Raw genomic sequence first — 27,381 nt, forward strand, 5'->3', positions numbered from 1 at the left:
CTATGGAAAAGAACCAACCTTCATGTCCAGGGTTCATGGCCAAAATTAGAATTTAGCCTCCCAAATTCCGTATATCCATAGATTGCTTCCAGACAACAGTAGCAAGGACAGACATGTCAGGCTGGCCATGTCTTCTGGTGATTTTCTTAGACTCTGAGTTGAATGCTTTCAGTTGAAAAAACCTTGGAAAGGGCCCAGAGATCTCCCAAGAAGTGTTTTTGAGGACTTGGGCACATGAGCACTACATATGGACAAAGGAGCTCTGTGCTCTGTGCTGTTGTGGTGGTTTTGCATCATGTAAGTGATGTCCTAAGAGAAGCTGCTAGCAGTTTCATCTGTGTCTGACAAAGAAACCAATCAGTAATTAGCTTTGAGAACTGACAATCTGTTAAACCACTAAGGAAACTGTACACGCCTCTGTGAAGACACATGTTAAAGATGGGAAAGCCTGGGAGGGTCTCTTTCCCTTCTGGCTGGCACAGAGGTAACAAGGCTGACCCGGCCCCGTCTCAGCCAGGCCAGGCCGGGCGGCTCCTGCCGTGGGGCCGGGCCCCTTCCCAGGGACCCCGCCAGGCCCCATCGGCTGCCGGGCAGGGCAGGGGAGGCCGCGGGGCCGAGGCCGGGCCGGGCCATGGCTGCAGTTGGGAACATCTGGGCCCTGCTGAGCCCTGCCCCGCCGCCAGCCCGGGCCCAGCCAGGATCCGCCGGGCCCCAGGAGCAGCCCCGGGCCGGGCCGGCTCGGCCAAGATTCTGCCACCCTTGGGCTTCAGCCGCAAGCCCTGGGCAGGGGCAGGAGAAGCCATCGGCCCCGGCCGTGCTGCTGCTGTGCTCTGGCCTGGCTGCTGAGATCCTGGCCCTGCCCCAGCGCAGCCCATCCTGACACAGCCCCAGCGCAGCCGCTGCAGAAACCTCCATCGTAAAACAGCTCCGGCCGCAAGCAGCGAGCCCGGCCGGGGGCACGGAACCATCTGCAGGCCCCGGGTGAGATATGAACTCTTTCAGTGCTTCCATCCTCCCTCCAGTGAGAGAAAAGGACAAACTGCAGGCACAGAGAGGAGCAACACGAAGACACCCAGGTCACTGAAGGGGAAGTTGAGCCCCAGATGGGAGGGATGAGGAGATGCCTTGATCTTGGGGTTGAAATCCTCTTGTAAAGCTATGGGGAAGGATGTAATTGATACATCAGACTCTCTTTTTACCTATATGTAATTGAAAATATGGGTAGATGACTTGTTCAGCAAAAACCTCCTTGCTAAAGTAAGCAAATGTTTAAGTAGCTGTGATCCCATGAGAAGTTTAAACAGAGAAAGAGAGAAGAGTAATGAGATCCTGTGCTATCAGGGAGAGAAGAAGATCTCTGTTGTCAGAGATGAAGATGATTTCAGAAATAGATGAAGAGAATCTTTGCTCTTGAACAGCTCATCTTTAAACTCATACCCCATAAGTTGACATTACCCATAAACACAGCTGTGGGGAAAGCTGTGAAAAATGGGAGGGACTTCACAATTGCAGATTTTCTGGGCACCTGCTATTCATGGGAATTGAGAGCCACGAGCAAACTTTTTCTTATGGAGAAGTCTCCATAGCATGAAAGAGAGACTCCTCTGCCTAAGTGAACTGAAGAAAGACTGTTCTAGATGGTGTAAACTGACTGAAACTTTCAGGTTTTGTCTCCTTGCATTGTCAGTAAGAAAGAAAAGGTTGTAGGGAAAGGAGAAGTGTTCAGATCCTTATTACTCTTTCTTCTATTTACTGGTAATAAACCTTTCTGTATACCCTTTTGAATTTTTGAGCCTACTTTGCCTTTCTCCTAATCCTATCTCACAGCAGGAAATGAGTAAATATATTCCAGTGAGTGCAATGGTAATTAGCCAACACTGATCCCACTGCACTAATAGATGCATTGGCTGAGAAATCTCAAATTAGCAAACCAAAATCACTCCAGATACATTCCTGATAAACTGCATTAGAGCAGAGGGAAATCAAGGCAGAGCCATGGTTTGTCAGGACTTGCTGCATCCTGATGAGCCCTGTGGAGCATTTGGAGCTGAGCCCCTGAACCTCAGGGCCTGAGAGGAGATTGCAAAAACCTTTCCAGGAGTCAAAGCCAGAAGAAAACCCTAAAGTGTCTCAAAGCATGAATGGGTCTCAGTGAGGTCCATCCCCAACACAGGCTCCTCATGGACTCCTTGGAGGAGAGAATTGGAGGCCAGGATTGACCAAAAACTTCTCAGAGTCTCAGTGTGGAAAGGAAATTCCAAACTACCTCTAAAAATTTGAGAAGCTCAAAGCCTTACTGAGCACCTCTGAGTGTGAGTACAAAGCTCTCAAGGGACTCATTAAAGACGATAATTGGGGCCATGATTGCACAAACCTCTCACAGAGTCTGTATCAAAAGGGAAACACCAAGTACCTTCAAATAACTGGAGTACCCTGAAGCATTAATGAGCCCCACTGAGTGTTGTTAATGACAAAGCCTCTCCAGGGACTAATTACAGCAGATAATTGGAGGCCATGATTGCACAAAGCTCTCAGAGACTGCAAGGCAAAAGCCAAACCCCAAGTCCTTTGAAAAACCTGCAGTCCCTGCAGGGAGCATGAAGGAGCCCCCAGGGCCATTGCTGAGCAAGGCTCCCCAGGGACTCCTTGCAGCAGATCCTTGAGGCCACTGGGATGTGGGCTAGGGGGGGATGCTGAGGGCAGCACAAGGGGCTGACAGTGCCCAGCCTGGCTGGGGCTGTGCCAGGAGGCTCCAGGGCCTCAGGACAAGGTGTCTCCTCCCAGCCCTTGCTGGCACAGACCCTGCTGTGGCCCAGGGCACCAAGACTTGGCTTCTCTTTGTCCCCACCTGTCATCACTGCCTGCAGTTCTCTGCTCTGCCTGGGGCCTGGGGACACTTGCTCAGTCGTGTCCCTCACTGGGACCCATTAAAAGTCCAAGAAACTTTGGAGTTGGATTCTGCCTTGGAGTTCTGCAGAGGTTTCTTCAGCTCCCTCTCAGGGACTGATGTTCAGGGCCTGAGCACAAAGCCCCAGAGGCTGATTAAAGTCCTTGTGCTGTGTCTGTGCTGCTGAGCTGGGCTGGGCTCCTGGCACAGAGGCAGCTCCTGCTCACCAAGAAGAGCTTCAAAAGCACATTTCTCTGGATGAGCAGCTCTTGTGCCAGCCCAGCAGGGCTGGGGCACTGCCTGCAGCCAGCGCGGGCACAGCCCAGAGGCACAGAGAGCTTCAATCAGTCAGGGCTGGGAAGGGGCTGAGAAGTGCCTGGGGCACAATCACTGCCAGCCCTTGGCACAGGAACCTCTGGCTGCAGGACAATGCAGCTGCAGCTCCTGGAGCCATCTCCTGCAGCTGGAACATGCCAATGCCTGCAGAGCCTGTGAGTACATTCTCTGCTTGTCTCTTGTGCAGAGCAGCCAGGGGTGCCCAGGGCTGTCCTGCAGAGCAGGGTCCTGCAGCCCAGGGCGCTGTGCTGGGGCAGGGACTCTGCTGCCTGCCAGGGACAGCTCTCAGCCAGCCCTGGCAGCTGCTCCCAGCACTGGGGGACAAGATCTGGCTGGGAGGAGACAGCTGGTGAGGCTTGGAAGTGTTCTCCTTGTGTGGGGAGGATGCTGCATTGTTCAGGAGTGCTCCCAGCATGGCATTTAACTGCAGAACATTTCCAAGTAGATTATACAGGGAGCACAGCAAGGCAGGGGCTGCATAAAAGGGAAAATCCTGCTTTTTATTTTACTGCTCTGGGTTGCCTGTATGGGAAACTGCACATAGATATTCATCGCTGAGTTCAGGTGGAAAAAAAAAAAATTCTCTCTGATCTGAATAAAGCAGGCAATGACAGAAATCAGAACAGAGCCCCTTTAGAGGCTGCATCAGTGTCACTTTTCCAGCCTCCTCAGGGTTGCTCTGACGTTGCCATCAGAGCCTGCAGAGGCAGAGCTGCCCCTGGGCAGTGCCTGAGCTGGGAGGGCTCTGCAGGGCAGAGCTGAGCCCCCAGGGCTGGGCTGGGCTCTGGCAGCACTGGCAGGGCCCAGCCCTGGGCACAGGGAAGCAGCTGCTGGCAGGGACAGCTCCTGGCAGCAGAGCCCTGGGCAGGAAGTAGGGGGAAAGTGCCCCCAGGCTGTGCTGGGATATTTCAAGTCCTCTCCAAACCCAGCTATTCCATGATTACTTTTCTTACAGATCCCCATGCCAAGAGAGAAGAAATGTTCAACAGCAGCTCCATCAGGCACTTCCTCCTGCTGGCATTGGCAGACACGCGGCAGCTGCAGCTCCTGCACTTCTGCCTCTTGCTGGGCATCTCCCTGGCTGCCCTCCTGGGCAACGGCCTCATCATCAGCGCCGTAGCCTGCGGCCACCACCTGCACACGCCCATGTTCTTCTTCCTGCTCAACCTGGCCCTCGCTGACCTGGGCTCCATCTGCACCACTGTCCCCAAAGCCATGCACAATTCCCTCTGGGACACCAGCGACATCTCCTACACTGGATGTGCTGCTCAGCTCTTTTTCTTTACGTTCTTCATCTCAGCAGAGCTTTATCTCCTGACCATCATGTGCTACGACCGCTACGTGTCCATCTGCAAACCCCTGCACTACGGGACCCTCCTGGGCAGCAGAGCTTGTGTCCACATAGCAGCAGCTGCTTGGGCCAGTACCTTTCTCTATTCACTGCTGCACACAGCCAATACATTTTCCCTTCCCCTGTGCCATGGCAATGCCCTTGGCCAGTTCTTCTGTGAAATCCCACAGATCCTCAAGCTCTCCTGCTCCAAATCTTACCTCAGGGAAGTTGGACTTCTTGCTCTTAGTGTGTGTTTGGTATTTGGTTGTTTTGTGTTCATTGTTTTCTCCTATGTGCAGATCTTCAGGGCTGTGCTGAGGATCCCCTCTGAGCAGGGACGGCACAAAGCCTTTTCCACCTGTCTCCCTCACCTGGCTGTGGTTTCTCTGTTCCTCAGCACTGCAGTGTTTACCCACCTGAAGCCCCCCTCCATGTCCTCCCCATCCCTGGATGTGGCCCTGTCAGTTCTGTATTCAGTGGTGCCTCCAGCCCTGAACCCCCTCATCTACAGCCTGAGGAACCAGGAGCTCAAGGCTGCAGTGAGGAGACTGATGAGTGGATGCTTTCCATTAAAATTCTAGCATTAAAATTCCAACATTAAAATTCTAGCCAATTTCTGCAATCACTTGTAATAAAAGGCATCTTTGATACTTCTTCTTCCACTGGTTGTGGAGATTTTTTCCTTTGTATTACTTTTATAATATAGTCCACAAAAAAAGCCATTCTTTGTGTCATTTCTCATTTTTTTCCTCTCCAGCTTCTCTGTGGCTACAGACTGTGTCACTGAGGGGCTACGCTCTTGGTGGCTTGAAAGGAACTAAAGGATCTCCCAGCAGAGTTTTCTGCAGAGATGCCCTTTTGTTGCCTTCTCTGGAGCTGCAGTAGCAATGTCTGTGTGCAGAGCTGGGGCAGATCAGTGCTGGCCCAGCAGCTGTGCCCAGCAGCAGCAGCAGCAGCAGCACTTGGTGTTGCCAGTGCTGCTGCCGTGGCCCTGCCCCGCTGCCCTGGTGGCCCTGGTGTTGCTGCAGGGCCTGAGTGCTCTCGGGGCCGGGCACAGCCCTGGGGGTGGCAGTGCCGGGGCTGCAGCAGGGACAGGCCATGGGCACTGCTGGGGCAGCGCTGACGCCTCAGGCCAGGCCCTGGGGGCTCCAGGCTCCTTGCCCAGGCTCTCTCAAGAACACGGCCAGGCCAATGCTCAGCACAGAAACCCCCGTCAGCAGCCCCAGGCTGCCCGTGGGCAGGCTGGGGGCAAACAGCATGGCTGGGGCTCTGCAAGGGCCCTGGGGCAGATGGGAAGGAGCAGCAGAGCAGGGGCTGATCCATGCCCAGTGCACTGCACAGCCCAGGGCAGCATCCCAGAGCGTCCTCATGCAGCTGCCAACAACATCCCCCCTCTGCAGCCCTGGCCTCTCCCCCAGCTCACACAGGTGCCCCATCCTTGCAGGCACAGACACGGCAGCACTGCCTCAGCAGCCCCTGTTTGCATTGCACACAGCAGGGCCAGCACCCCCATGCTGTTGCTGTGGGGACATGAACCTGAGGGAGCACAAATGCCATCAGCCCCTGGGGCCAGCAAGGCCTGCGGGAGACCAGGGAAACCACTCAGCTTTGTCCTGGCCTCTGCAGTCAGCCAGAAAGTTTGTTCCCATCAGCTGGGAGTTTCCTGTGCCACTGCAGACGCTGTTGCTCAGAGCCAGGGCTGCCTGGCAGCCACCCCCACACTTCCCTGAGCATTTCCTCTGCTTCACCTTTACTTTCTTTACACTTCCTAATACAAATTCCTTCCTCTTGCCCAGCCCTGTTCCCTCCCCTGCAAACAGCCCATCTCTGTTTGGCCTTTCCTCTCTGGCCCCACTCCCCATTGCAGTTCCTGACTTGGCCCCATGGGAACGTCCCTTGGGCAGCAGGATCATCCTACAAGTGCTGCAGGAATTGTCTGCAGGCTCCTGCAGTGCCTGCTGCTGCTCCCTTGCCAGAGGCACCCCAGGCCAGGGGGGGCACATCTGGGCTGCTGTGTCTGCCTCTGGGGCTCCCTGTTCTGGGCAGTGAGGAGGAGCTGCAGAGGCTCTGCAGGACTGACAGGATGGGCTTTGGGGCTGCCAGGAGAAGCTGAGGGACCTGGGCTGCTGGAGCTTCTGAAGAGGAGGCCCAGGGCTCATCCTGCAACTGCTCCAAGGGTGGTTTCAGAGAATCCCAGAATCAGCAGGGTTGGAAAAGGCCTTGGAGATCATCTAGTCCAGCCTGTGCCCTGACACTGCCTTGTCTCCCCGGAGCCTCCTCTTCTCCAGGATAAACAACCCCAGCTCCCTCAGCCCCTCCTCACAGGACCTGTGCTCCAGACTCCTCCCCAGCCTTGTTGCCCTTCTCTGGACACGCTCCAGCCCTTCCATGTCCTTCCTAAATTGGGGAGCCCAGAACTGGACACAGCACTCGAGGTGCTGCCCAACCAGTTCCCAGCACAGGGAAAGAATCCCTGCCCTGCTCCTGCTGGCCACTCCATTCCTGATCCAGGCCAGGAGCCTTCTTGGCCAGGCCTGGCCTTCTTGGCCACCTGGGCACACTGGTGCCTCATATCCAGCCTGCTGTCCATCAGTCCCTGCAGGTCCCTTTCTGCCTGGCTGCTCTCCAGCCACTCTGTCCCCAGCCTGTAGAGCTGCAGGGGTTGTTGTGGCCAAAGTGCAGGGCCCAGCATATGGACTTGTTAAACCTCACCTTGTTGGATTTGGGCCCTGCATCCAGCCTGTCCAGGGCCCTGTGCAGAGCCCTCCTGCCCTCCAGAAGATCCACACTCACACAGAGCTTGGTGTCATCTGCAAATTTTCTGATGATGGACTCAATCCCCCTCATGCAGATCATCAATGCAGATATTGAAATCCACGCTGGCTGGCTCTGATCCCTGGGCCATCCTGTGGGTGCCCTGGGATGGCACTCAAGGTGATCTGTTCCATAACCTTGCCAGGCACCCAGGTCAGGCTGACAGGCCTGGAGTTCCCCAGCTCCTCCTTCCAGCCCTTCCTGGGCATGGGCTCACACTGGCACCTCCAGTGCTCTGGGCCCTCCCTGCTGAGCCAGGACTGATGGTAAATGATGGAGAGCAGCTTGGGGAGCTCATCCACAGCTCCCTCATCCCTCTGGGATGGATCCCATCTGATCCCATACACCTGTGAGCATCTGAGTGGCTCAGCAGGTCCCCAGCTGCTTCCTTCTGGATTCCAGGGGGCTGTTCTGCTCCCTGTGCCCATCTACCAGCTCAGGAGAACACTTGTCCTGAGGGAAATCTGTCCTAATATTGAAAATTGAGAAAAACAAGATGTTAAGTAGCTCAGCCTTTTCCTTTTCTTTAGTTACTGTTTTCTCCACTTTATCCAATAAAGAGTAGAGGTTCTCCTTCTCCCTCCTTTTTGCTATTAAATTTTATATAAAAACGACTTAACATTTTTTTACAGATGCTGCCATGTTAATTTCTAACTCAGCTTTCACCTCTCAACTTTTCTTTCGGCATAAGCAAACAACATCCTTAACCACTTCCTGAGTTGCTGGCCCTTTTTCCCTGAGTTCCCACAAAACCTCCATGGACAGCCAGGCCAGTCATTTTCCTCACCAGCTCATCGTTTGCCACACTGGGAGAGGCAGCTCCTTCCCCCTTAAGATTATTTTCTTGAAATGTGTCCATCCATCCCGGACCCTATTTGTTTTTAAGGGCTGTTTCCCTTAAAAAAATCAGTACCTGATTTGGTACTCCCCAAATCTGCATCCTGAACAGGCCAAAGTCTGCCCTTCCTAATTGCTGTGTAGAAGTTTTGTTACTGCCTCACTTTCTTACCCAGAATATTGAAAACTTGAAAACCCCAATGTTCCAGTGGGCCTGGCTGAGCTGGCAGGACCCTGAGGCTGCTGAACTTCCAGTTCCCCTTCTCACACAATGGGCCTTGTGTGGTTTCCATAGGACTGGGATGTGGAGAACAAGCTCCAGGTGTGAGCTCAGCTGGTGTAGGCAATTGATCATCTGGTAACATGAGGTCACAGAGTGGGGTATGATATCACAGAGTGGGGCATGTGAGGTCATTGAGCACATATGACATCATAGACTGCCTCTGTGACATCACAGAGCCAGCTGTGACACCACAGGGCAGAGGTCTGACATCACAGAGGCAGTCTATGACATCACTGAGTTGGCTGTGACATCAGAGACAGGCTGTGTGACATTAGAGAATGGGCTGTGAGCTCACAGAGCAGGCTGTGCCATCCGAGCAGAGCTGTGTGCCATCCCAGCAGGGCTGTGTCAGGTCACTGGGTTGGTCACTCGGCCCCAGCTCCCCCTCACAGTTTCTCCCAACAAGTCCAATGCTGTTCATGCCCAGTGGGGTCCCTGTCCCCCGAGATCCCCCCAGCCCACCTGGAGCCACAGCCTCCACCAAAGGATGTTCCACAGGATCCACCCCAGAGCCTGACATGGGGACAAGGGGCCAGGGCTGTGAGATCAGGACATCAAGGACGGGCATTATCCAGGTCACTGTGGCCTGGGTTGGGTTGCCCAGGGCAGGAAAGATGTCTGCAGCTGGAGCAGGGTCTGGGAAGGGCCTCCAAGGTGGGGCTGGAGCCCTTGGGCTGTGAGCAGAGACTGAGGGAGCTGGGCTTGTCCAGCCCAGAGCAGGGAAGGCTGAGGGGCTCCTCATCCCAGCCTGGCAGTGCCAGCGAGGAGGGGATGGAGAACACAGAGCCAGGCTCTTCACCGGGGGCCTGGTGGGAGACAAAAGCCAATGGGTGGAAGGGGAAAGAGGGGAGATCAGCCAGGACAGGAGGAGATGAAATGAGTCAGGCTGGTTTCAGCATTTCCTCAGCACCAAAAGCAGCCTGACCTCCCTTCTCTATCCACCACTGACAGCTTTGCAAATCAGGAATTGTTGGAGCTGTTTTGCCCCCACTCCAGGATGAGCATCCTGATACAAGAACTTAATTGTGCTTATATCTATTACAGGATCACGTTTGTCTAAAATTAATTTTAGTATGGAAATCACTTGTGGATGGTGGACTCATCAGATGCTGCTGGGACGTTGCACATGGCTCAGGGAAGAGCGTGAGTGTTAATAAATTGTGTCCTGTTCAACTATGGTCTGTTGGCCATGAAGAGAAACTTTCTGTGCCTCTGAGTCTCACCAGTTCCTGACCACCAAAGGACACAAACCTGATGAGTTGTGGTTCCCACAACAGTGGTGGCACTTGCACCTCCCTCCATCCCCAAAGCAGAGCTCGCTTGTCCCAGAGAGTCCCTGGCAATGCAGGCATGAAGGAAACAGGACAGGCTGTGGGGATCAGGGGCAGGGCATGCCCAGGGATTTGGGGTGGTTGTGAGCCCAGGGCAGGATCCGGCCCCTGGCCTTGGTGAACCTCATCCAATTGTCCTGGGCCCATGGCTCCAGCCTGTCCAGATCCCTCTGCAGAGCTTCCTGCCCTCCAGCACAGCCACACTCCCACCCAGCCGGGGCTCACCTGGGATCTGACTGAGGGTGCCCTCAATGGCCTCATCCAGATCAGCAATAAAGAGATTGAACTGATCTGTCCCCAATCCTGAGCCCTGAGGACACCCCTGGATGTGACTCCATTCCTCAGCTGCTCTGAGTGCCAGGGGTTGGGTGAAGGAAATGGTGGGGAGGGGATAGGAACAAAGTGTGATTGATTGTCAGCCATGAAGGGTCTGGATTTTCATACCTGTTCAGAGTGCATGAGGAGGTGCTGGGGGCCAATATCTATTGGACATTGCTGATACCAATCTATAAAAGGAAAAGAAAACTTAAACCGGCAAAACAATTCTCTCCGCATTATTTTCAATTTAGCATATTCACTTAGAATACACTTCTGAAATATGTCTAATTAACCACAGAACAATTGAAAACTTAAATTATTCCCATAGGCTTTTCTTGTTTGGGGGTTTCAAACAAATATTTATGAGCTTCTCTCACTGAATTCCTGAAGTGAAGAGCTCAAAAAAGACAAGGCCTCTGGAGGAGCAAAATTCATCAGCAACCTCCCAGTGGCTGAGGATGCATCCCCATGAGAGCAGCAATGAACAGAAATGGGCACAGCTTTGTGGCTGCCCCAGCTTTGGCATGGGCCCTGGGCCTGGAGCAGGAGCAGCTCTTGAGGGCCCCAAGGCCGGGGCTCTGGTGCTGCCCTGGGCAGATGGGATGGCAGCAGGGGCTGCAGAGCTCTCAGCACCTCAGGCCGAGGGGAGCAGGGCAGCCAGGGAGCCTCCTTTGGCCTTGGCCCAGCACCTTCCCCCATGGCTGGGGCTGAGTCCTGTGGCAGCTGCAGCTGCTGCTGTGCCCTTGGCAGGGGCTGAGGCCGTGGGGCCAGTGCCCAGAGCAGCCTGGCCTGAGCAGAGCTGTGGGGCCAGAGCCGGCTGGGCTGGGCTGGGCTCAGAGAGGCCCTTGGTGCTGCCCAGAGCTCAGGGCAGCTGGCAGAGCTTGCAGGGAGCTGGGCTGGGCTCCGAGAGCCTGGCCCAGAAACCATCAGTGTCCATCTCAGCCTGGCTGAGCGTGCAGGGGCAGGACTCAGGCCAGGCCTTGTGGGGCAGGGCCAGCGCCTGTACAAGGCATTGCAAACAGGCAAGTGGCCCAGAGAGGAGGCTGCTCTGTGCCCTTGGTGGCATGGACAGAGCAGGGAGGGGGCCCAGGACATTTGTCAGCACCAGCCTCTGTGCCCATGCGTTGGCAGCCCTGGCTGCTGAGCCCAGCTTTGGCCTGGGCTGAGTTTGGCTGTGGCCCAGCTCCATCCTCCTGCGGGGCTCAGGGCCTGTTCCCGGCCATGGCCAGCCCTGGCTGCCTCTCTGCTGGCCCAGAGGCCGGCAGAGCCCGGGGCAGGGCTGTCTGTGCAGCCCCACAGGTGCCACAGGCTCTGCAGGAGCTGGCAGAGGCTGCCCAGCAGGGAGGCCATGGGGCACAGAGCCCCAAGGCTGCTGTGGGCACCACGGCACAGGGGCCGTTCCCAGCCGCAATGCTCCTGGCCTGGGCTGGGCCTGCCCAGGGGCTGGGCCACCATGGCTGGGCCAGCACAGGGCCACAAAGGGGCCACGCAGCCGCTGCCGGGGCTGACAGCAAGGCCAGGCACACAAGCAATTGCTGAGCATGGCCTGCTGTGTCCAGGCTGACTGTGCCAAAGGCAGAGCTCAGCTGCCCTTGGGGGCTGCAGCAACACTCCAGAGCCCAAAGAGCCTCCATGGCTGGGCTGGAGACCAAGGCTGCAGCAGGGAAATGCAGGGCTGCTGCGGGATGGGGAGGCCATTGAATTCCAGCACACACCTCAGCTCTCTGATGATCCCAGCACCATGCTGGGCCCTGTTTCAGACTGGAGCAGAGCAGATGTTGATGGGGCAGGAGCCCTGCGGGGCTGTCAGGGACCTGCAGCTTGCAAGGTGCTCTGCTCTGCCTCAGGTGCTCTGGGAGAGATCCAATCCCAGCTGGGCACCTCAGGGCAGAAGTGGGCCTGCCTGTTCATGGGCACACAGCTGATGTCTGCCTGGAAAGGGGCACAGGTGTTAATAATTGTTGGTTTGATAATATACAAGCAAATCTTTATTATCTGGGTCATTTCATTACTTTTTAAGAAATGGCAATGTTTTCCCACAAGGAACAGGAATTTCCTGGAGGTTACTGATGGTAGGAGGAGAAATACTGATCTTGCCTTCTACTGGTGTCACCAATATTCTGTTCATTGTTTCCTCTCCCTCTTCCTTCAGGTATTTACAGCTCTCTTGTTTAAATGATCATTTCAAAGGACATCTCTTCATTTAGAGTAGGTGGATCTATGTGCTTCCTACTGCTCTCTGATTTCCTTCTCCAGGTGCTCTGTGGTAATTCATATGCTTCTCAACCAACTGGTTTCATGCTTTGAGCAACAGGAAATTGCCCAGTCTTTCTGATGTTCAAAAAAATTATATTAGTCAACATCCTATTTACGTTTCCATCTTATATAGAATTACTTTTTCTTATGTCTTTGTCTGAAGTTTTTCCTGTATGGACATCCCTTGGGGATGGGAGACATGTGAGATGCTGCTGGGACATCCCAGAGAGCTGAGGGAAGAGCTGTGATGGTTATTAAACTGTTCAAATGATCAGGTTCTGTTTGCTGGAAAGAAACCTTTCAGTGCCTCTGAGTCTCACCAGTTCCTGACCACCAAAGGACACAAACCTGATGAGTTGTGGTTCCCACAACAGTGGTGGCACTTGCACCTCCCTCCATCCCCAAAGCAGAGCTCGCTTGTCCCAGAAAGTCCCTGGCAATGCAGGCATGAAGGAAACAGGACAGGCTGTGGGGATCAGGGGCAGGGCATGCCCAGGGATTTGGGGTGGTTGTGAGCCCAGGGCAGGATCCGGCCCCTGGCCTTGGTGAACCTCATCCAATTGTCCTGGGCCCATGGCTCCAGCCTGTCCAGATCCCTCTGCAGAGCTTCCTGCCCTCCAGCACAGCCACACTCCCACCCAGCCGGGGCTCACCTGGGATCTGACTGAGGGTGCCCTCGATGGCCTCATCCAGATCAGCAATAAAGAGATTGAACTGATCTGTCCCCAATCCTGAGCCCTGAGGACACCCCTGGATGTGACTCCATTCCTCAGCTGCTCTGAGTGCCAGGGGTTGGGTGAAGGAAATGGTGGGGAGGGGATAGGAACAAAGTGTGATTGATTGTCAGCCATGAAGGGTCTGGATTTTCATACCTGTTCAGAGTGCATGAGGAGGTGCTGGGGGCCAATATCTATTGGACATTGCTGATACCAATCTATAAAAGGAAAAGAAAACTTAAACCGGCAAAACAATTCTCTCCGCATTATTTTCAATTTAGCATATTCACTTAGAATACACTTCTGAAATATGTCTAATTAACCACAGAACAATTGAAAACTTAAATTATTCCCATAGGCTTTTCTTGTTTGGGGGTTTCAAACAAATATTTATGAGCTTCTCTCACTGAATTCCTGAAGTGAAGAGCTCAAAAAAGACAAGGCCTCTGGAGGAGCAAAATTCATCAGCAACCTCCAAGTGGCTGAGGATGCATCCCCATCAGAGCAGCAATGAACAGAAATGGGCACAGCTTTGTGGCTGCTGTCCCAGCTTTGGCATGGGCCCTGGGCCTGGAGCAGGAGCAGCTCTTGAGGGCCCCAAGGCCAGGGCTCTGGTGCTGCCCTGGGCAGATGGGATGGCAGCAGGGGCTGCAGAGCTCTCAGCACCTCAGGCCGAGGGGAGCAGGGCAGCCAGGGAGCCTCCTTTGGCCTTGGCCCAGCACCTTCCCCCATGGCTGGGGCTGAGTCCTGTGGCAGCTGCAGCTGCTGCTGTGCCCTTGGCAGGGGCTGAGGCCGTGGGGCCAGTGGCCAGAGCAGCCTGGCCTGAGCAGAGCTGTGGGGCCAGAGCCGGCTGGGCTGGGCTGGGCTCAGAGAGGCCCTTGGTGCTGCCCAGAGCTCAGGGCAGCTGGCAGAGCTTGCAGGGAGCTGGGCTGGGCTCCGAGAGCCGGCCCAGAAACCATCAGTGTCCATCTCAGCCTGGCTGAGCGTGCAGGGGCAGGACTCAGGCCAGGCCTTGTGGGGCAGGGCCAGCGCCTGTACAAGGCATTGCAAACAGGCAAGTGGCCCAGAGAGGAGGCTGCTCTGTGCCCTTGGTGGCATGGACAGAGCAGGGAGGGGGCCCAGGACATTTGTCAGCACCAGCCTCTGTGCCCATGCGTTGGCAGCCCTGGCTGCTGAGCCCAGCTTTGGCCTGGGCTGAGTTTGGCTGTGGCCCAGCTCCATCCTCCTGCGGGGCTCAGGGCCTGTTCCCGGCCATGGCCAGCCCTGGCTGCCTCTCTGCTGGCCCAGAGGCCGGCAGAGCCCGGGGCAGGGCTGTCTGTGCAGCCCCACAGGTGCCACGGGCTCTGTAGGAGCTGGCAGAGGCTGCCCAGCAGGGAGGCCATGGGGCACAGAGCCCCAAGGCTGCTGTGGGCACCGCGGCACAGGGGCCGTTCCCAGCCGCAATGCTCCTGGCCTGGGCTGGGCCTGCCCAGGGGCTGGGCCACCATGGCTGGGCCAGCACAGGGCCACAAAGGGGCCACGCGGCCGCTGCCGGGGCTGACAGCAAGGCCAGGCACACAAGCAATTGCTGAGCATGGCCTGCTGTGTCCAGGCTGACTGTGCCAAAGGCAGAGCTCAGCTGCCCTTGGGGGCTGCAGCAACACTCCAGAGCCCAAAGAGCCTCCATGGCTGGGCTGGAGACCAAGGCTGCAGCAGGGAAATGCAGGGCTGCTGCGGGATGGGGAGGCCATTGAATTCCAGCACACACCTCAGCTCTCTGATGATCCCAGCACCATGCTGGGCCCTGTTTCAGACTGGAGCAGAGCAGATGTTGATGGGACAGGAGCCCTGCGGGGCTGTCAGGGACCTGCAGCTTGCAAGGTGCTCTGCTCTGCCTCAGGTGCTCTGGGAGAGATCCAATCCCAGCTGGGCACCTCAGGGCAGAAGTGGGCCTGCCTGTTCATGGGCACACAGCTGATGTCTGCCTGGAAAGGGGCACAGGTGTTAATAATTGTTGGTTTGATAATATACAAGCAAATCTTTATTATCTGGGTCATTTCATTACTTTTTAAGAAATGGCAATGTTTTCCCACAAGGAACAGGAATTTCCTGGAGGTTACTGATGGTAGGAGGAGAAATACTGATCTTGCCTTCTACTGGTGTCACCAATATTCTGTTCATTGTTTCCTCTCCCTCTTCCTTCAGGTATTTACAGCTCTCTTGTTTAAATGATCATTTCAAAGGACATCTCTTCATTTAGAGTAGGTGGATCTATGTGCTTCCTACTGCTCTCTGATTTCCTTCTCCAGGTGCTCTGTGGTAATTCATATGCTTCTCAACCAACTGGTTTCATGCTTTGAGCAACAGGAAATTGCCCAGTCTTTCTGATGTTCAAAAAAATTATATTAGTCAACATCCTATTTACGTTTCCATCTTATATAGAATTACTTTTTCTTATGTCTTTGTCTGAAGTTTTTCCTGTATGGACATCACTTGGGGATGGGAGACATGTGAGATGCTGCTGGGACATCCCAGAGAGCTGAGGGAAGAGCTGTGATGGTTATTAAACTGTTCAAATGATCAGGTTCTGTTTGCTGGAAAGAAACCTTTCAGTGCCTCTGAGTGTCACCAGGCCCTGAGCCCAAAGGACACAAACCTGATGAGTTGTGGTTTCCACTGCAGGGGCTGCACTTGGACCTTGGCTCTGCACAGGAGAGCTCTTCATCCCCTTTCTCTCTTTTCCTCCCTCTGGGCATGGAGGGAGCTCCTGACTTCAGCCTGTGACTCGTGTGTGCAAAGAGCAAATCTGGGCAGAATCGGGGCAGGGAGGGTTTGGGGGGACCTTGGGATCTGTGCAGGGCACAGAAGGTGTTTTCCATTGCTCTGAGATTGTCTGCTGTGGAAAGTGGATTTAATATCCAGCAGAGGAATGACTTTTGCATTTGATGGAGCTGTGCCCTCCCTTGGCTTTGTTGGCTGACAAGAAATGAACATCCCTCTGTGTCTCGGGCAGCTCCTTCTCCAAGGAAAGCAGGTGGGAGTTGGAGCCAAGGAGCTGAAAGCTGCAGGTGCAGCCTGGGCTGGAGGGAGCTGAGATTTGCACAAGGCTGCTGTGAGTGCCAGGGCTTGGATGGGGGAAATGGTGGGGTGGGGGTAGGGACAGAGTCTGATTGATTGTCAGCCATGAAGGGTCTTGATTTTCATATCTATTCAAACTGCATGAGGAGGTACTTGGATTCAGTGTCAGTTGGAGATTGCACATATCAGTGAATTAACTGGAAAACAAAACTAAACAGGACCTAAACAATCTTTTCTTGCTGTCTTTTTAAATATCATGTATTCAGTTTCAATACACTACTGAGATCTACTTAACCACAAAGGATTTGAAAATTAAAATCAAATGATTCCCAGAGGCTTGGCTTGTTCAGGTGTTCTGAATGTCAATGAGCCCTGGGACACCGAATTCCTGCACTGAAGAGCTGAAGGCTGAACAAGCCTCTGGAGCAGTGAAATTCAGCAGCAGCCTCCAAGTTGCTGAGGATGTCAGCAGCCCCCAGTGAGGCCATCCCTGCCCAGAGAGCGTGGGGGACTGGGCAGACAAGGAGAGCGTCCCTGGGGCTGGGGCAGCACAACTCAGAGGCACCAGCGGCTCCAGCTGGGCAATGGAGTGTGGAATGTGGCTGGGAAAGCCCTGCCTGGGCTGGGCCAAGCAGCAGAGACAAGCCCTGACTCCCATCCTCCAAACAATTCTCTCAAGGAGACATTTAAAAGGAATTGCAGTTGTTTGGGTACACTGAGTTGGACGCACTGGAGAAATATCAGCAAGAGATTCTAGGAGCTCAAAAGAACCAAACAGTCATTTCTGGCATCTTTAGAAAATCGGAGAAACTTTGGCAAAAGGTTTGTTATGACATTGTAGTGGTTTTGGTTTGTTAATTTAAGATTTTTCTATGAGATTTCTTGAGATCTGTTCTTGAGATTTCCTAATTAATGGATTGATGAGTGTGCTAGGTTTTAGTGTCGGTTAATTATTTATCTATTTATTTTATTTTGAGATTGGATTACAAGAAAGGTAAAGTATGCTGAAAATTTTTATACGGTATAAGTTTTTTTAAAAAATAAATTAAAAAGAGAAAGGTAGTGAGAATTAAAATAAACTCTTTAGAACACTTTTTTTTTTCTCTACAACTTTTTCTGTTTACTGACAATCTATATAAGGTAAACTTAAAATTTCTAGTTAGTTTACTATTTCTAGAATAGTCTTTTTTTAGTTTACTTAGGGAGAGAAGTTTTTCTTGTTAAGGGTATGGAGATTTTTTTATAAGAGGAAAAAATAGGTTTTTTTGTGGTCCTTAATTTTGGCAAGGATATCAGAGGTCTGGGGAAGTTTATTATTGTGAAGTTGTTTTTATTGCTAGAAGCTATTTTTCAGCTGGTTGATGGGCCATGTCGACTTACAGGGTATTGTTTTAAAGATGAGTTCGTTAAATGTATACGTTTTTATTATTTACTTTTAAAATTATTTTTATCCCTGGGAATAGAGATCTTCTCCTGGGAATACTGGATTTTTTTTCTTCCCTGTTTAAACTTTTGATGAAATTACAGTTATATTAACATTTGGTTTTTTTAGAATGGAGGTTCTTGTTTGATATTAATTTGAAATTTTTTAAATAGTTTTTTGTGTTTTAAAGGAAAAGAGTTTTTTCTTTACAGTTTATAAGAGGATTTTAGTTTTAAGATTTAGGTAATTTTTCTTCTTTCTTAAATTGGATTTAATTTCTTCTGCACTGACCTTGATGGTTTTATATTGTTTTTAATATGCTTGTATTTTGTTTTTTTCTTATACTCGAGGGAGGATTAAAGTATTGAAAGGATTAACACCTGACCTGCCAGTAACTTGTGGTGGAAGTTATGGTTGGGTTGTGTTAGTATCGGTTTTATGGATTGCTTTTGGCTTTTTTTGTGTTTAAGTTCTTAGTTGTAGGTTATTTTGTGTGGGTTGTGGGTTGTAGGGGTTTTTGGTTTGAGTTGTGTTGGGGGGAGGGGACTTGATGGTAATATTTTAATAGCTGTGGCTGGCTTTGTTCTGGTTGGGGTTTTGTAGCCTCTTTTGTTTTCCTGTTTGGGAGTTGTTGGGGTTTGGTTTGGTCAGAATGGGGCTGATGGGGAGGGGGTGGCCTGGGGAGGGGGGAAGGGGCTCAGCCCATGGCAGGGTTGCTTGGTTTGGTTTGGTTTGGTTTGGTTTGGTTTGGTTTGGTTTGGTTGGGTTTGGTTGAGATGGGGGCTGGGGCCAGGGCCTGCTGCTCTTTGTTGACTGGAAAGAAAGAGGAGGTTCCTGGGTTTTTTCATCTTTAACATTTGTGTTTAACAGAGGCATGTTCAGAATCTTAGTGGTTTAACAGATTGTCAGTTACACAAAAAGTTTCATATTATGTTTTAAAATTCTTCTCATGTCAAACTATGACAAACATTCAACCAATGAAAACACTTCTCAAAGCATTGACTTGGCCCATTCAACTTCTCAAACTCTAAGTCTGTTCAATTTAATGTTAATCAAAATTTACAGGAGCACAGAAATAGAAGAAGACACAGAAAGAGAGAAAGACAAAAAAGATACAGAGAAGCACACACACAGCTACCAACTCCTGCATTCCAGCAGAGTTCAGATGGAAATTCCAAGAGGAGGCAGGGTCAAGATGTGTGCTTGCCTTGTGGTCAGCCTTCAATACCCCTTGGTCTCCCTGGGCCCTTCCCCCAGGTGGGGCTTGGGCTCATTTGGTCCCTCAGGAGCTGGGCTGGGGGCTGCAGAGGTGGCTGTGGAGCATTGCCTGTGCTGTGCCAGGGACTGGCAGCCACTGCTGGGCTGGGATAGAGGCTCTGGGGGGATTGGGGTTGCAGGGCAGGGCAGGGCTGGGCTTCCAGGGCAGGGCAAGGTTCGACCTGCTTCTTCCTCCCCCACACATGAAATGTTTTGAGCCAAGAATTTCCTCCAGTCTTTCACAACAGGGAATGTTGGAGATGAAATGCCAATTCTGGCCATGGGCACCTGGACAAGAAGAGCAGCTTTTTTCCATAGGAAGGAATGCAGAGAGCCCCAGTGTTTGGAAGGCGGGTGAGAGCCTCACTAGTCCAAGGCCAGCCAGACTTATCAGGAATGGCAGATTTGAGGAATTTTGGAGGTGGAACCATAATCTCACCCATGGGCACCTGCAGAAGCAGGAAAGTTCTTTTCCATAGGAAGGTGAGCATGGAGCCTTCCCCAGGGTTTTAGGGACAGGTGAGACCTGACCCTTGTGAAACCATTTCCAGCCAGACTTGTCCTGGCAATATTCCTATTGGAACTATCCTTGGATATAAGGAAAATTTGGAGGTGAAATCCCAATTCTGGCCATGGTTGCCTGGCAGAGAAGGAGAGTTCTTTTCCATTGGGAAGGAAAGCACAGAGCCCCAGTGTTTCAGCAGGAGATGAGAAGTGCCCCTCAACATGCAATGGTCGGCTGGACCAGTCAGGCAGTCCATGGGAGGCCAAAAGAGCCAGATATGCTGTCTGTCCCCTTGGTTTTGTGGGGCCCCACAGTGTCACAATGGCCTGTTGATTACAAGAATACCTGCAGTGTGACACTGGTCCCTAGGTTTGATAGGGTCCCACAATGTCACTGTGGCCCCTAGGTTTCAGAAGGCCCCAAAGTATCACAATGTTCCCCACGATTCCACAAGGCCTTGCAGTGTCACAATGGTCTCCTTGGTTCCACAGGCCCCACAACGTCACAGGACTCCTCTGTTCCATGAGCCCTGCAATATCACAATGGACCTTTGGACCCTGGGGGTTTGCAGTGTCACAATGGTCTCCTTTGGCTCCACAGTGTCACAATTGATGACTGGAGGCCCCTCTGTGTCACCCTGGAGCTTTGGTTCCATGCAGCCCTGCAGTGTCACAAAGGCCTCTTGGTTTCATGAGGCCCCACAGCATCACAATGATCCTCTTGGTTCTTTGGGGACCCTCAGGGTCACCATGGTCTCACTGGTCCATGAAGCCTCACAGTGTCACAATGCTTTGCTTATTCCATGGGCCCTCATAGCATCACAAAGGTCTCCATGATCCCATGGGTCCCCTCAGTGTCACAATGATCTCCATGATTCCATGGTGCCCCATAGTCCAAAAAGGCCCCTTGGTTCCATGAGGCTGTGAAGTGTTTTAATGGTGTCTCCATGGTTCCATGAGGCCGTGCAATGTCACAATAAACCTTCGGCTCCCTGGGGTCTCGCAGTGTCACAATGTCCCCTTGTTTCCATGACACCCCAAAGTGTCACAATGGTCTCCACGGTTCCATGAGGCCCTGCGGTGTCACAATGGACCCTTGGTTTGATGGGGCCTCTCAGTGTCACAATGATCCCTAAATTCCATGGAGCCACACAGTGACAGCACTGTCCCCTTGGTCCCATGAGTCCCAGCAATGTCACAGTGCTCTCCATGATTCCATGAGGCCCCACAGTGTCACAATGATCCCTTGGTCTCACAGGGCCCCACAGTGTCACAATGGTCCCTTGGTTCCATGGGCCCTGTGCTGCTGCATTCCCCCTCCCCTTCTCAGGCCGCCCTGCCAGCTGAGAAATGCTCCTTGGGGCTCGGCCTTGGCCAACAGCCCCTGGGCTCAGCTCCTCTGCAGCTCATCACAAACACTGTCTGCTCCAGGCCCTGCTGCTGCCCAACCAGCTCCTGCTTTCTGGAGGAGCAGCCCTGGGAGCTGCTTTTGTTCCCTCCGTGGCACAACATCCCTGTTCTCACACTGCCAAAGAAAGCTGTTGGTGCCAAGTGTGGCCAGGATGAACCATTGCTGGGACTGAAGCCCCTCTCTTGGGGCCCTGCAAACAGCGCTCCAAAAGGAGCCCTTGGAGCTCTCCTGGGCCAGCGACTCCCTCTGAGCGGGGCCTCTCCCAGCCGGGAACTCTCCCGTTTGCTGCACTCGGGGATCCCCAACAACAACGGAGCCTGGGCCGATCCCCCCACTCCTCCAGGCTCAACCCTTCACCCTCTGGGGAGATGCCAAAGGATCCACAGGGAGCATTTCCTGCCCTCAGGGGAATTTCTCCCAGGTGCCTTGCACTGACTCTTTGTGTGCACACAGGAGTGCCTGTGCTGGGGAAATGTGGCAGAAATGCTGCTCTCTGAGGGGTTTGAATGCCCTGGATAGCTGAGTCATTCAGGCCTTGAGGTAAGGTTAAATCACAAGGTCTAAGTGAAGTTAAATGCTGCTAAGAGTTGTTCTTTTCCTAAGGTATTAAGTTGAATTTAATTTATTAGCTAAGTTGAATAGTAAATGTTATTCTTATGTTAAATCGGTAAGTCAAATGTTTCAAGTTTGGTTAAATAGTGTTAAGTGCTGTTCTTTTGCTAAATTGTGAAATTGATGGTACCAGTTAAGGTTAAGGTGTAACTTAAGTCCTGTTAAGTTTGAACTCTGTTCAGGTTTTGGGCCATATTCCTTTTATCCTTGCCCTCACTGTCCTCTTGTCATACACACAGGGACAGTTCTCGATTCATTTCTGGTTTGATTGCCTGGATTTGGTTTGTTTTTGTTGTTGCTTTGTTTCCTTGGTGTGCCTGAAGTGTCCAGTCAGGAGCAGAGTGACTCTTGCCTAGGAACTTTGTGCTGCTGTTGCTTAATATTAAATCTGGTTTTTGCTGATCCCTTGCTGGGGATTTTTCAGGGCTCTCAAGGCCTCGTTGGTACCAGGGTGAAGGAGCTCTGGCCCAGGCCCTGGCCCTGGGGGACACGGGGACGCTGCCGGGGGGTCCCTGTCCCCCTGTGCCACCCCCAGGGCCCCGGCCCCCCGTCCCCGTGTCAGGCTCTGGGGTCGATCTCGTGGAACATCCTCTGAGGGCGGCTGCGGCGCCAGGGGCGGGGGGACCCGGGGGGACAGGGGACCCCGCTGTGCACGAGCAGGGTTGGACTGCTCTGGGGGGAACTGTGAGGGGGGCCGGGGCAGAGTGACTTCCCCACTGACCTCACACAGCCCCTGGGATGTCACAAAGTCCCCTGTGATGTCACATTGCCTCCTATGATTTCACACAGACCCCTGTGATGCCACACAGTCCCCTGTGATGTTACACAGCTGCTCTGTGATGTCACAGAAGACTCTGATGTCAAAGAGTCACTCTGCGATGTCACAGTTTGTTCTGTGATGTTACAGGCTGCTCTATGATGTTACACAGCCACCCAGTGATGTCACAACCCAGTCCCTCATGTCACAGAGCCACTCTCTATGATGGCAAGATCTGCTCTATGGCCTCACACTATGATGTCACAGACAGCTGTGTGATGTCACAATCCCCTCAGTGATGCCACAAAACCCCCTCTGTGATGTCATACTGCCACTCTGTAATGTCACAGCACGCACTTTGACCTCACAGCCTGCTCTATGATGTCACACAGTCCCCTCTATGATGTAATAGCTGTTTAATGACCTCACACAACAAACTCTGTGATGTCATAGCCCAATCTGTGACCTCACACAGCCCACTCTCTGCTGTCACACAGCCCCTTGCTGACATCACAGCTGCTCTGTGCCTCCATGACACAGCCACAGAGGAGCTGCTGTGACACAGCCCCCTCTGGGACATGCCACAGCCCCTGCCAGTGCTGAGCCCCTGGGAGCTCTGTCTGTGCCCTGCTGGTGTCCCTGAGGGGCCCTGGCAGTGCCCCAGCCCTGCTGGGCTGTGCACAGGAGCTGCTCCTGGCCAGAGCTGTCTCTCTGCAGCTCTGCTGCCCTTGCCAGGAGCTGCCTCTGGGCCAGGAGCCTGGCCCAGCTCAGCAGCACAGACACAGCACAAGGGCTTTAATGACCCTCTGGGGCTTTGGTGCTCTTTGCATCAGACTCAGTCCCTCACAGTGTGCTCAAAGATCTACTCAAAAACTCAAAGTGAGATTAAAATCCAAACTGTCTTTGACTTTTAATGGGTCCCACTAAGGGACACAACTCACGTGAAAGTGTCCCCAGGTTCCAGGTAGAGCAGAACACTGAAGGCAGTGATGACAGGTGGGGACAAACAAGGGAAAGGTGTCTCTGGTGCTGAGCAGACTTGGATGTGTTTCAGGAATGCAAAGGGCCAAAGCCTGAGCCCCAGCCCCTGGCCAGGCAGATCCTGTCCCTCCCTCATTGCTCAGGGCTCTTCCTGGGATGGGCTCTGGGATGTGGGGATGGGCAATGCCAAGGGCAGGAGCATGGGGCGGCCCCTGCCAGGCTGCTGAGCAGGGACAAGGAGGCAATGAGGCCCCAGGCCTGCAAGGGTCACTTGTCCCCTCGTGGCCTCAGGCCCAGGGCCAGCAGCCATGGCCAAAGTGCTGCCCAAGTTGGCTCTGTCAGGGCTGTCTTGCAGCTGCTGCCCATCCCTGTGCAGCCCAGGCTGTGCTACGGTGTCCCTGTCCTGCGCCTCTGTCCCTGCAGGCTGTGGGCATCCCCCGGCTGCCCCACCTGGTTGGCCCCTTCCTTTGCTGGCAGCTCTGCCTCTGCCTGCCCACACAAAGCCTTGGCCTTGATACCAAAAGGGTTAATTCCATTTTTACTGTGCCTGCGAACTTTTAGTATGGGAACAAGGCATTCAGGGGCTGCTTTCTCACCAAGGATGGTTGGAAGACAAGAAGAATATATTTGGCTCAAGAATGCAGTGACAGAAAATCGAAGGACTGAATCTGGGAATTTGAGGTGGGGTTTATGGTAATGGGTAAATTGTAATATGCAGTTAGTGATGCTGGTAGAATTACATGTCCACATAAGGCTACAAGTTATCCCTCACTAGACCTCAGACCCGAATAAATGATATCCTCTTAAATAAGAAATTTGTTTTAAGGAGTCTTATTCTGATATTTTGGATATTTGGTGGTGGCGGGGCCTCACAGAACAAGGAGCCATCTGTGACACTGAGCAAAGTCAGGGCACAAAGGGTCCTTTGTGAGTCTGCAGAACCCTATGGAACCAAAATCCGTTTTGGTACACCGGGGCCACATTGAACCAATGGTCCATTGTGATACTGCAGCTCCAAGGAGACTATTGTGACTCTGAGAAACCTCTTGGAACCAAGGGGCCATTGTGACACAGCAAGGCCTGGTGGAACCATGAGTCCATTGTGGCACTGCAGAACCTCACAGAATCAGGGTGACCATGTTCTGCTATGGAACCTCATGGAACAAAGGGACCATGGTGATCCTGCAGAACCAAGGAGACTACAGTGGGCAGTGTGAAAGCTCATGGAACCAGGAGTCCATTGTGATACAGCAAGGCCTCGTAGAATCAAGGGTCCCTTGTTTAACTCTGTGGCCTCATGGAACCATGAGCCATTGTGACACAGCGTGGCCACATGGAGCCAAGGGGCCACTGTGACACTGTGGATCCAAGGAGACCATTGTGACTTAGGAACCTCATGGAACCAAGAGTCCATTGTCACACTGTGGGGCCCTGTGGAACCAAGGGGAGCACAGTGACTTTGTGGGGCCTCATGGAACAATGGAGACTGTTCTGACACTTTGTACCCACTGGGACCATGGGGCCATTACAGCATGGCAGAGCCTCATGGAATCAAGGGGACTACAGTGAACACTGTTGGTCTTCATGGGATGAAGGTCCAATGGAGCCAAGGATACCATTGTGACACTCTGGGATATCAGGGAACCAAAGGTCCATTATGACCCAGCAGGGCCTCATGGAACCTTGCAGGCCATTTTTACACTTTGAGCCTTGTGGAGCTAAGGGGACCACAGTGACACTGTGGGGCTCAGTGAAACCAATAGTGTGTTGTGACACTGCAAGGCCTTATGGGATCATGGAGATTCATGTGACACCAAAGGCCTCACTGAACCAAGGGGCCATTGTGACACTACAAATCTCATGGAAGCAAGGAACCATTGTGACACTCTGGAGTGTTGGCAGGCCAAGGGGCAGTTGTGGCACTGTGTGGCACTGTGTGGCACCAAGGAGTCCATTGTGACACTACAGGGCCCCATGGAACTAAGGATTTGTGGAACAGTGCTGGAACACATGGAACCAAAGGTCCATTGTGATATTGCAGGGCCTCATGGAATCCTGGAGGCCATGATGACGCTTTGAGGCCTCGTTGAACCAAGGGGCTCTGCAGGGCCTCATGGAACCAAGGAGACCCCTCTGACATTGTGAGTCCCCATGTAACCATGGGTCCATTGTGACACTGTGGAACCAAGGAGACTGTTGTTGGCTGTTGTTGGCAGTACAAAAGCTCATGGAGCCAAAAGTCCATTGTGACATTGTGGGGCCTCATAGATCCAAGGAGACTGATATGACACTTCAGGACCCAATAGAACCAAGGGGCCATTGTGTCATCTCAGGGTCTCGTAGAACCAAGGCAATCACTGTGACACTGCAAGGTCTCATGGAAGCAAGGGGCCATTGTGACACTGTGGGTCCCCATGGAAGCAAGGGGGCAGTGTAACACATCCAGCCTGCTGGAACCAAGGGGCCATTGTGTCCGTGAGGAACCCAATAGAACCAAGGAGCCATCTTGAGACTCTGCATCCTCATGGAACCAAGGGGCCACTGTGGCATTGCACAGTCCCATGGAAATAAGGAAACCATTTTGACCCTGCAAGGCCTCATGGAAGCAAGGGGCCATTGTGCCACTGTGGAGCCAAGGAGACCATTGTTATATCACTGGGCCTCATGGAAACAAAGATCTGTTGTGATCCTACAGGGTCTCGTGAAACCAAAGGGGCCATTATGATGCTGCAGGGCCCCAAGGATCCAAGAACATGGAACAGATCTGGCTGGCTGGGCCTCCTGGGGGCTGCCTGACTGGTCCAGCTGACCTTGGCATGTTGAAGGTCACTTCTCATCTGCCCCTGAAACCCTGGATTTGTGTGCTTTCCTTCCTGTGGGAAAGAACTGTCCTTCTCCTCCAGGGGTTCATGGCTGAAATTTGGATTCCTCCTCCAAATTTGATTATATCCAAGGATTATTCCCATATGAAACCTGCCAGGACAGACAGCTCAGGCTGGCCTTGGCCTCTTGGGGGCCACCTCTCATCTGCCTTCAAAACACTGGGGGCCTGTGATTTTCTTTCCATGGAAAAAACCATCTTTCAAGTCCAGGCATCCATGGCCAAAATTGAGAATCAGCCTCCAGAATTCCCTATATCCAAGGATAGCTCCCAGACAAAAGCTGCCAGGACTATCCAGGTTCCCTTGGTGTCCTGAGGGCCAGTTCTCATCTTCCTTTGAAACACTGGGGCTCTGTACTTCTTTCCTATAGAAAAGAACTGTCCTTCTTGTCCATATGCCCCTGGACAAAAGTGGGGTTTGGCCTCCCAAATTCTGTCTCTCCAAGGATTCTCCCCTGACACAAGTCTGGCTGGCCTTGGCCTCCTTGGGGTTGCCTCTCATCAGCCTTTGAAACACCGGGGCTCTGCCCTTTCCTTCCTATGGAGAACTGTCATTCCAGTCCAGGAACCCATGGCTGAAATGGAATTCCACACCCCAAACTCCCCAAATATCCAAAGGCTGCTTTCAGACAAAAGCTACAAGGATAGACAGGTCTGGCTGGCCCTGGCTTGTGGTGACTGCTTCTCATCTGCCTTCAAAACCCTGGGGTTTTGTGGTTTCCTTCCTATAGAAAAGAACTGTCCCACTTGTCCAGGTGCTCTTGGCCTCTAGCACTGGACCACTCTATAGGGACACAGGACCTCTGTGCTCAGGGGGGTGGAGACTGAGGACAGCAGAGGAGAGCCCTGGGAGGGATGGAAGGGTGGTTTCAGAGATGGTGGATCCTTTTGACATAGTAGAAAACAGTCAGAGAAAGAAAGAATTAATGGCAAGGGCAGCTGGGGAGGTCCAGATTGGACACCATGAGAAAGGAATTTCCCTGCCAGGGCAGGGCTGTGGTGCACCACGTCCCCCAGGAGGAGCCTGGAGCAGCCCAAGGCTTTGTGTGGGCAGGCAGGGGCAGGCAGGAGGCAGAGCTGTCAGCTAAGGAAGGGGCCAGCCAGGTGGGGCAGCCGGGGGATGCCCACAGCCTGCAGGGACAGAGGCGCAGGGCAGGGACACTGTAGGACAGCCTGGACTGCACAGGGCACAGGGATGGGCAGCAGCTGCAAGACAGCCCTGACAGAGCCAACTTGGGCAGCACTTTGGCCATGGCTGCTGGCCCTGGGCCTGAGGCCACGAGGGGACAAGTGACCCTTGCAGGCCTGGGGCCTCATTGCCTCCTTGTCCCTGCTCAGCAGCCTGGCAGGGGCTGCCCCATGCTCCTGCCCTTGGCATTGCCCATCC

At 53.0% G+C, this 27,381-nt stretch overlaps 2 protein-coding genes across 2 annotated transcripts in view; both read left to right on the forward strand.

The window, feature by feature from the left end:
• LOC143692713 (uncharacterized) overlaps window positions 1-27,381 on the forward strand; it is a 452,855-nt gene that overhangs the window by 41,614 nt on the left and 383,860 nt on the right. The gene's annotated exons all lie outside the window — the stretch shown is intronic.
• Window positions 4,202-5,137, forward strand: LOC143692602 (olfactory receptor 14J1-like). Its single transcript, XM_077172853.1, has one exon. The coding sequence runs from the start codon at window positions 4,202-4,204 to the stop codon at window positions 5,135-5,137; it is 936 nt and encodes a 311-aa protein (XP_077028968.1).

This window comes from Agelaius phoeniceus (assembly GCF_051311805.1).
Source record: "Agelaius phoeniceus isolate bAgePho1 chromosome W unlocalized genomic scaffold, bAgePho1.hap1 SUPER_W_unloc_2, whole genome shotgun sequence".
NCBI classification, from domain to species: Eukaryota; Metazoa; Chordata; class Aves; order Passeriformes; family Icteridae; genus Agelaius; species Agelaius phoeniceus.

Excerpts from the sequence above, each read along its gene's own strand:
- LOC143692602 (XM_077172853.1), top strand. The coding sequence starts at position 4,202 with ATGTTCAACAGCAGCTCCATCAGGCACTTCCTCCTGCTGGCATTGGCA.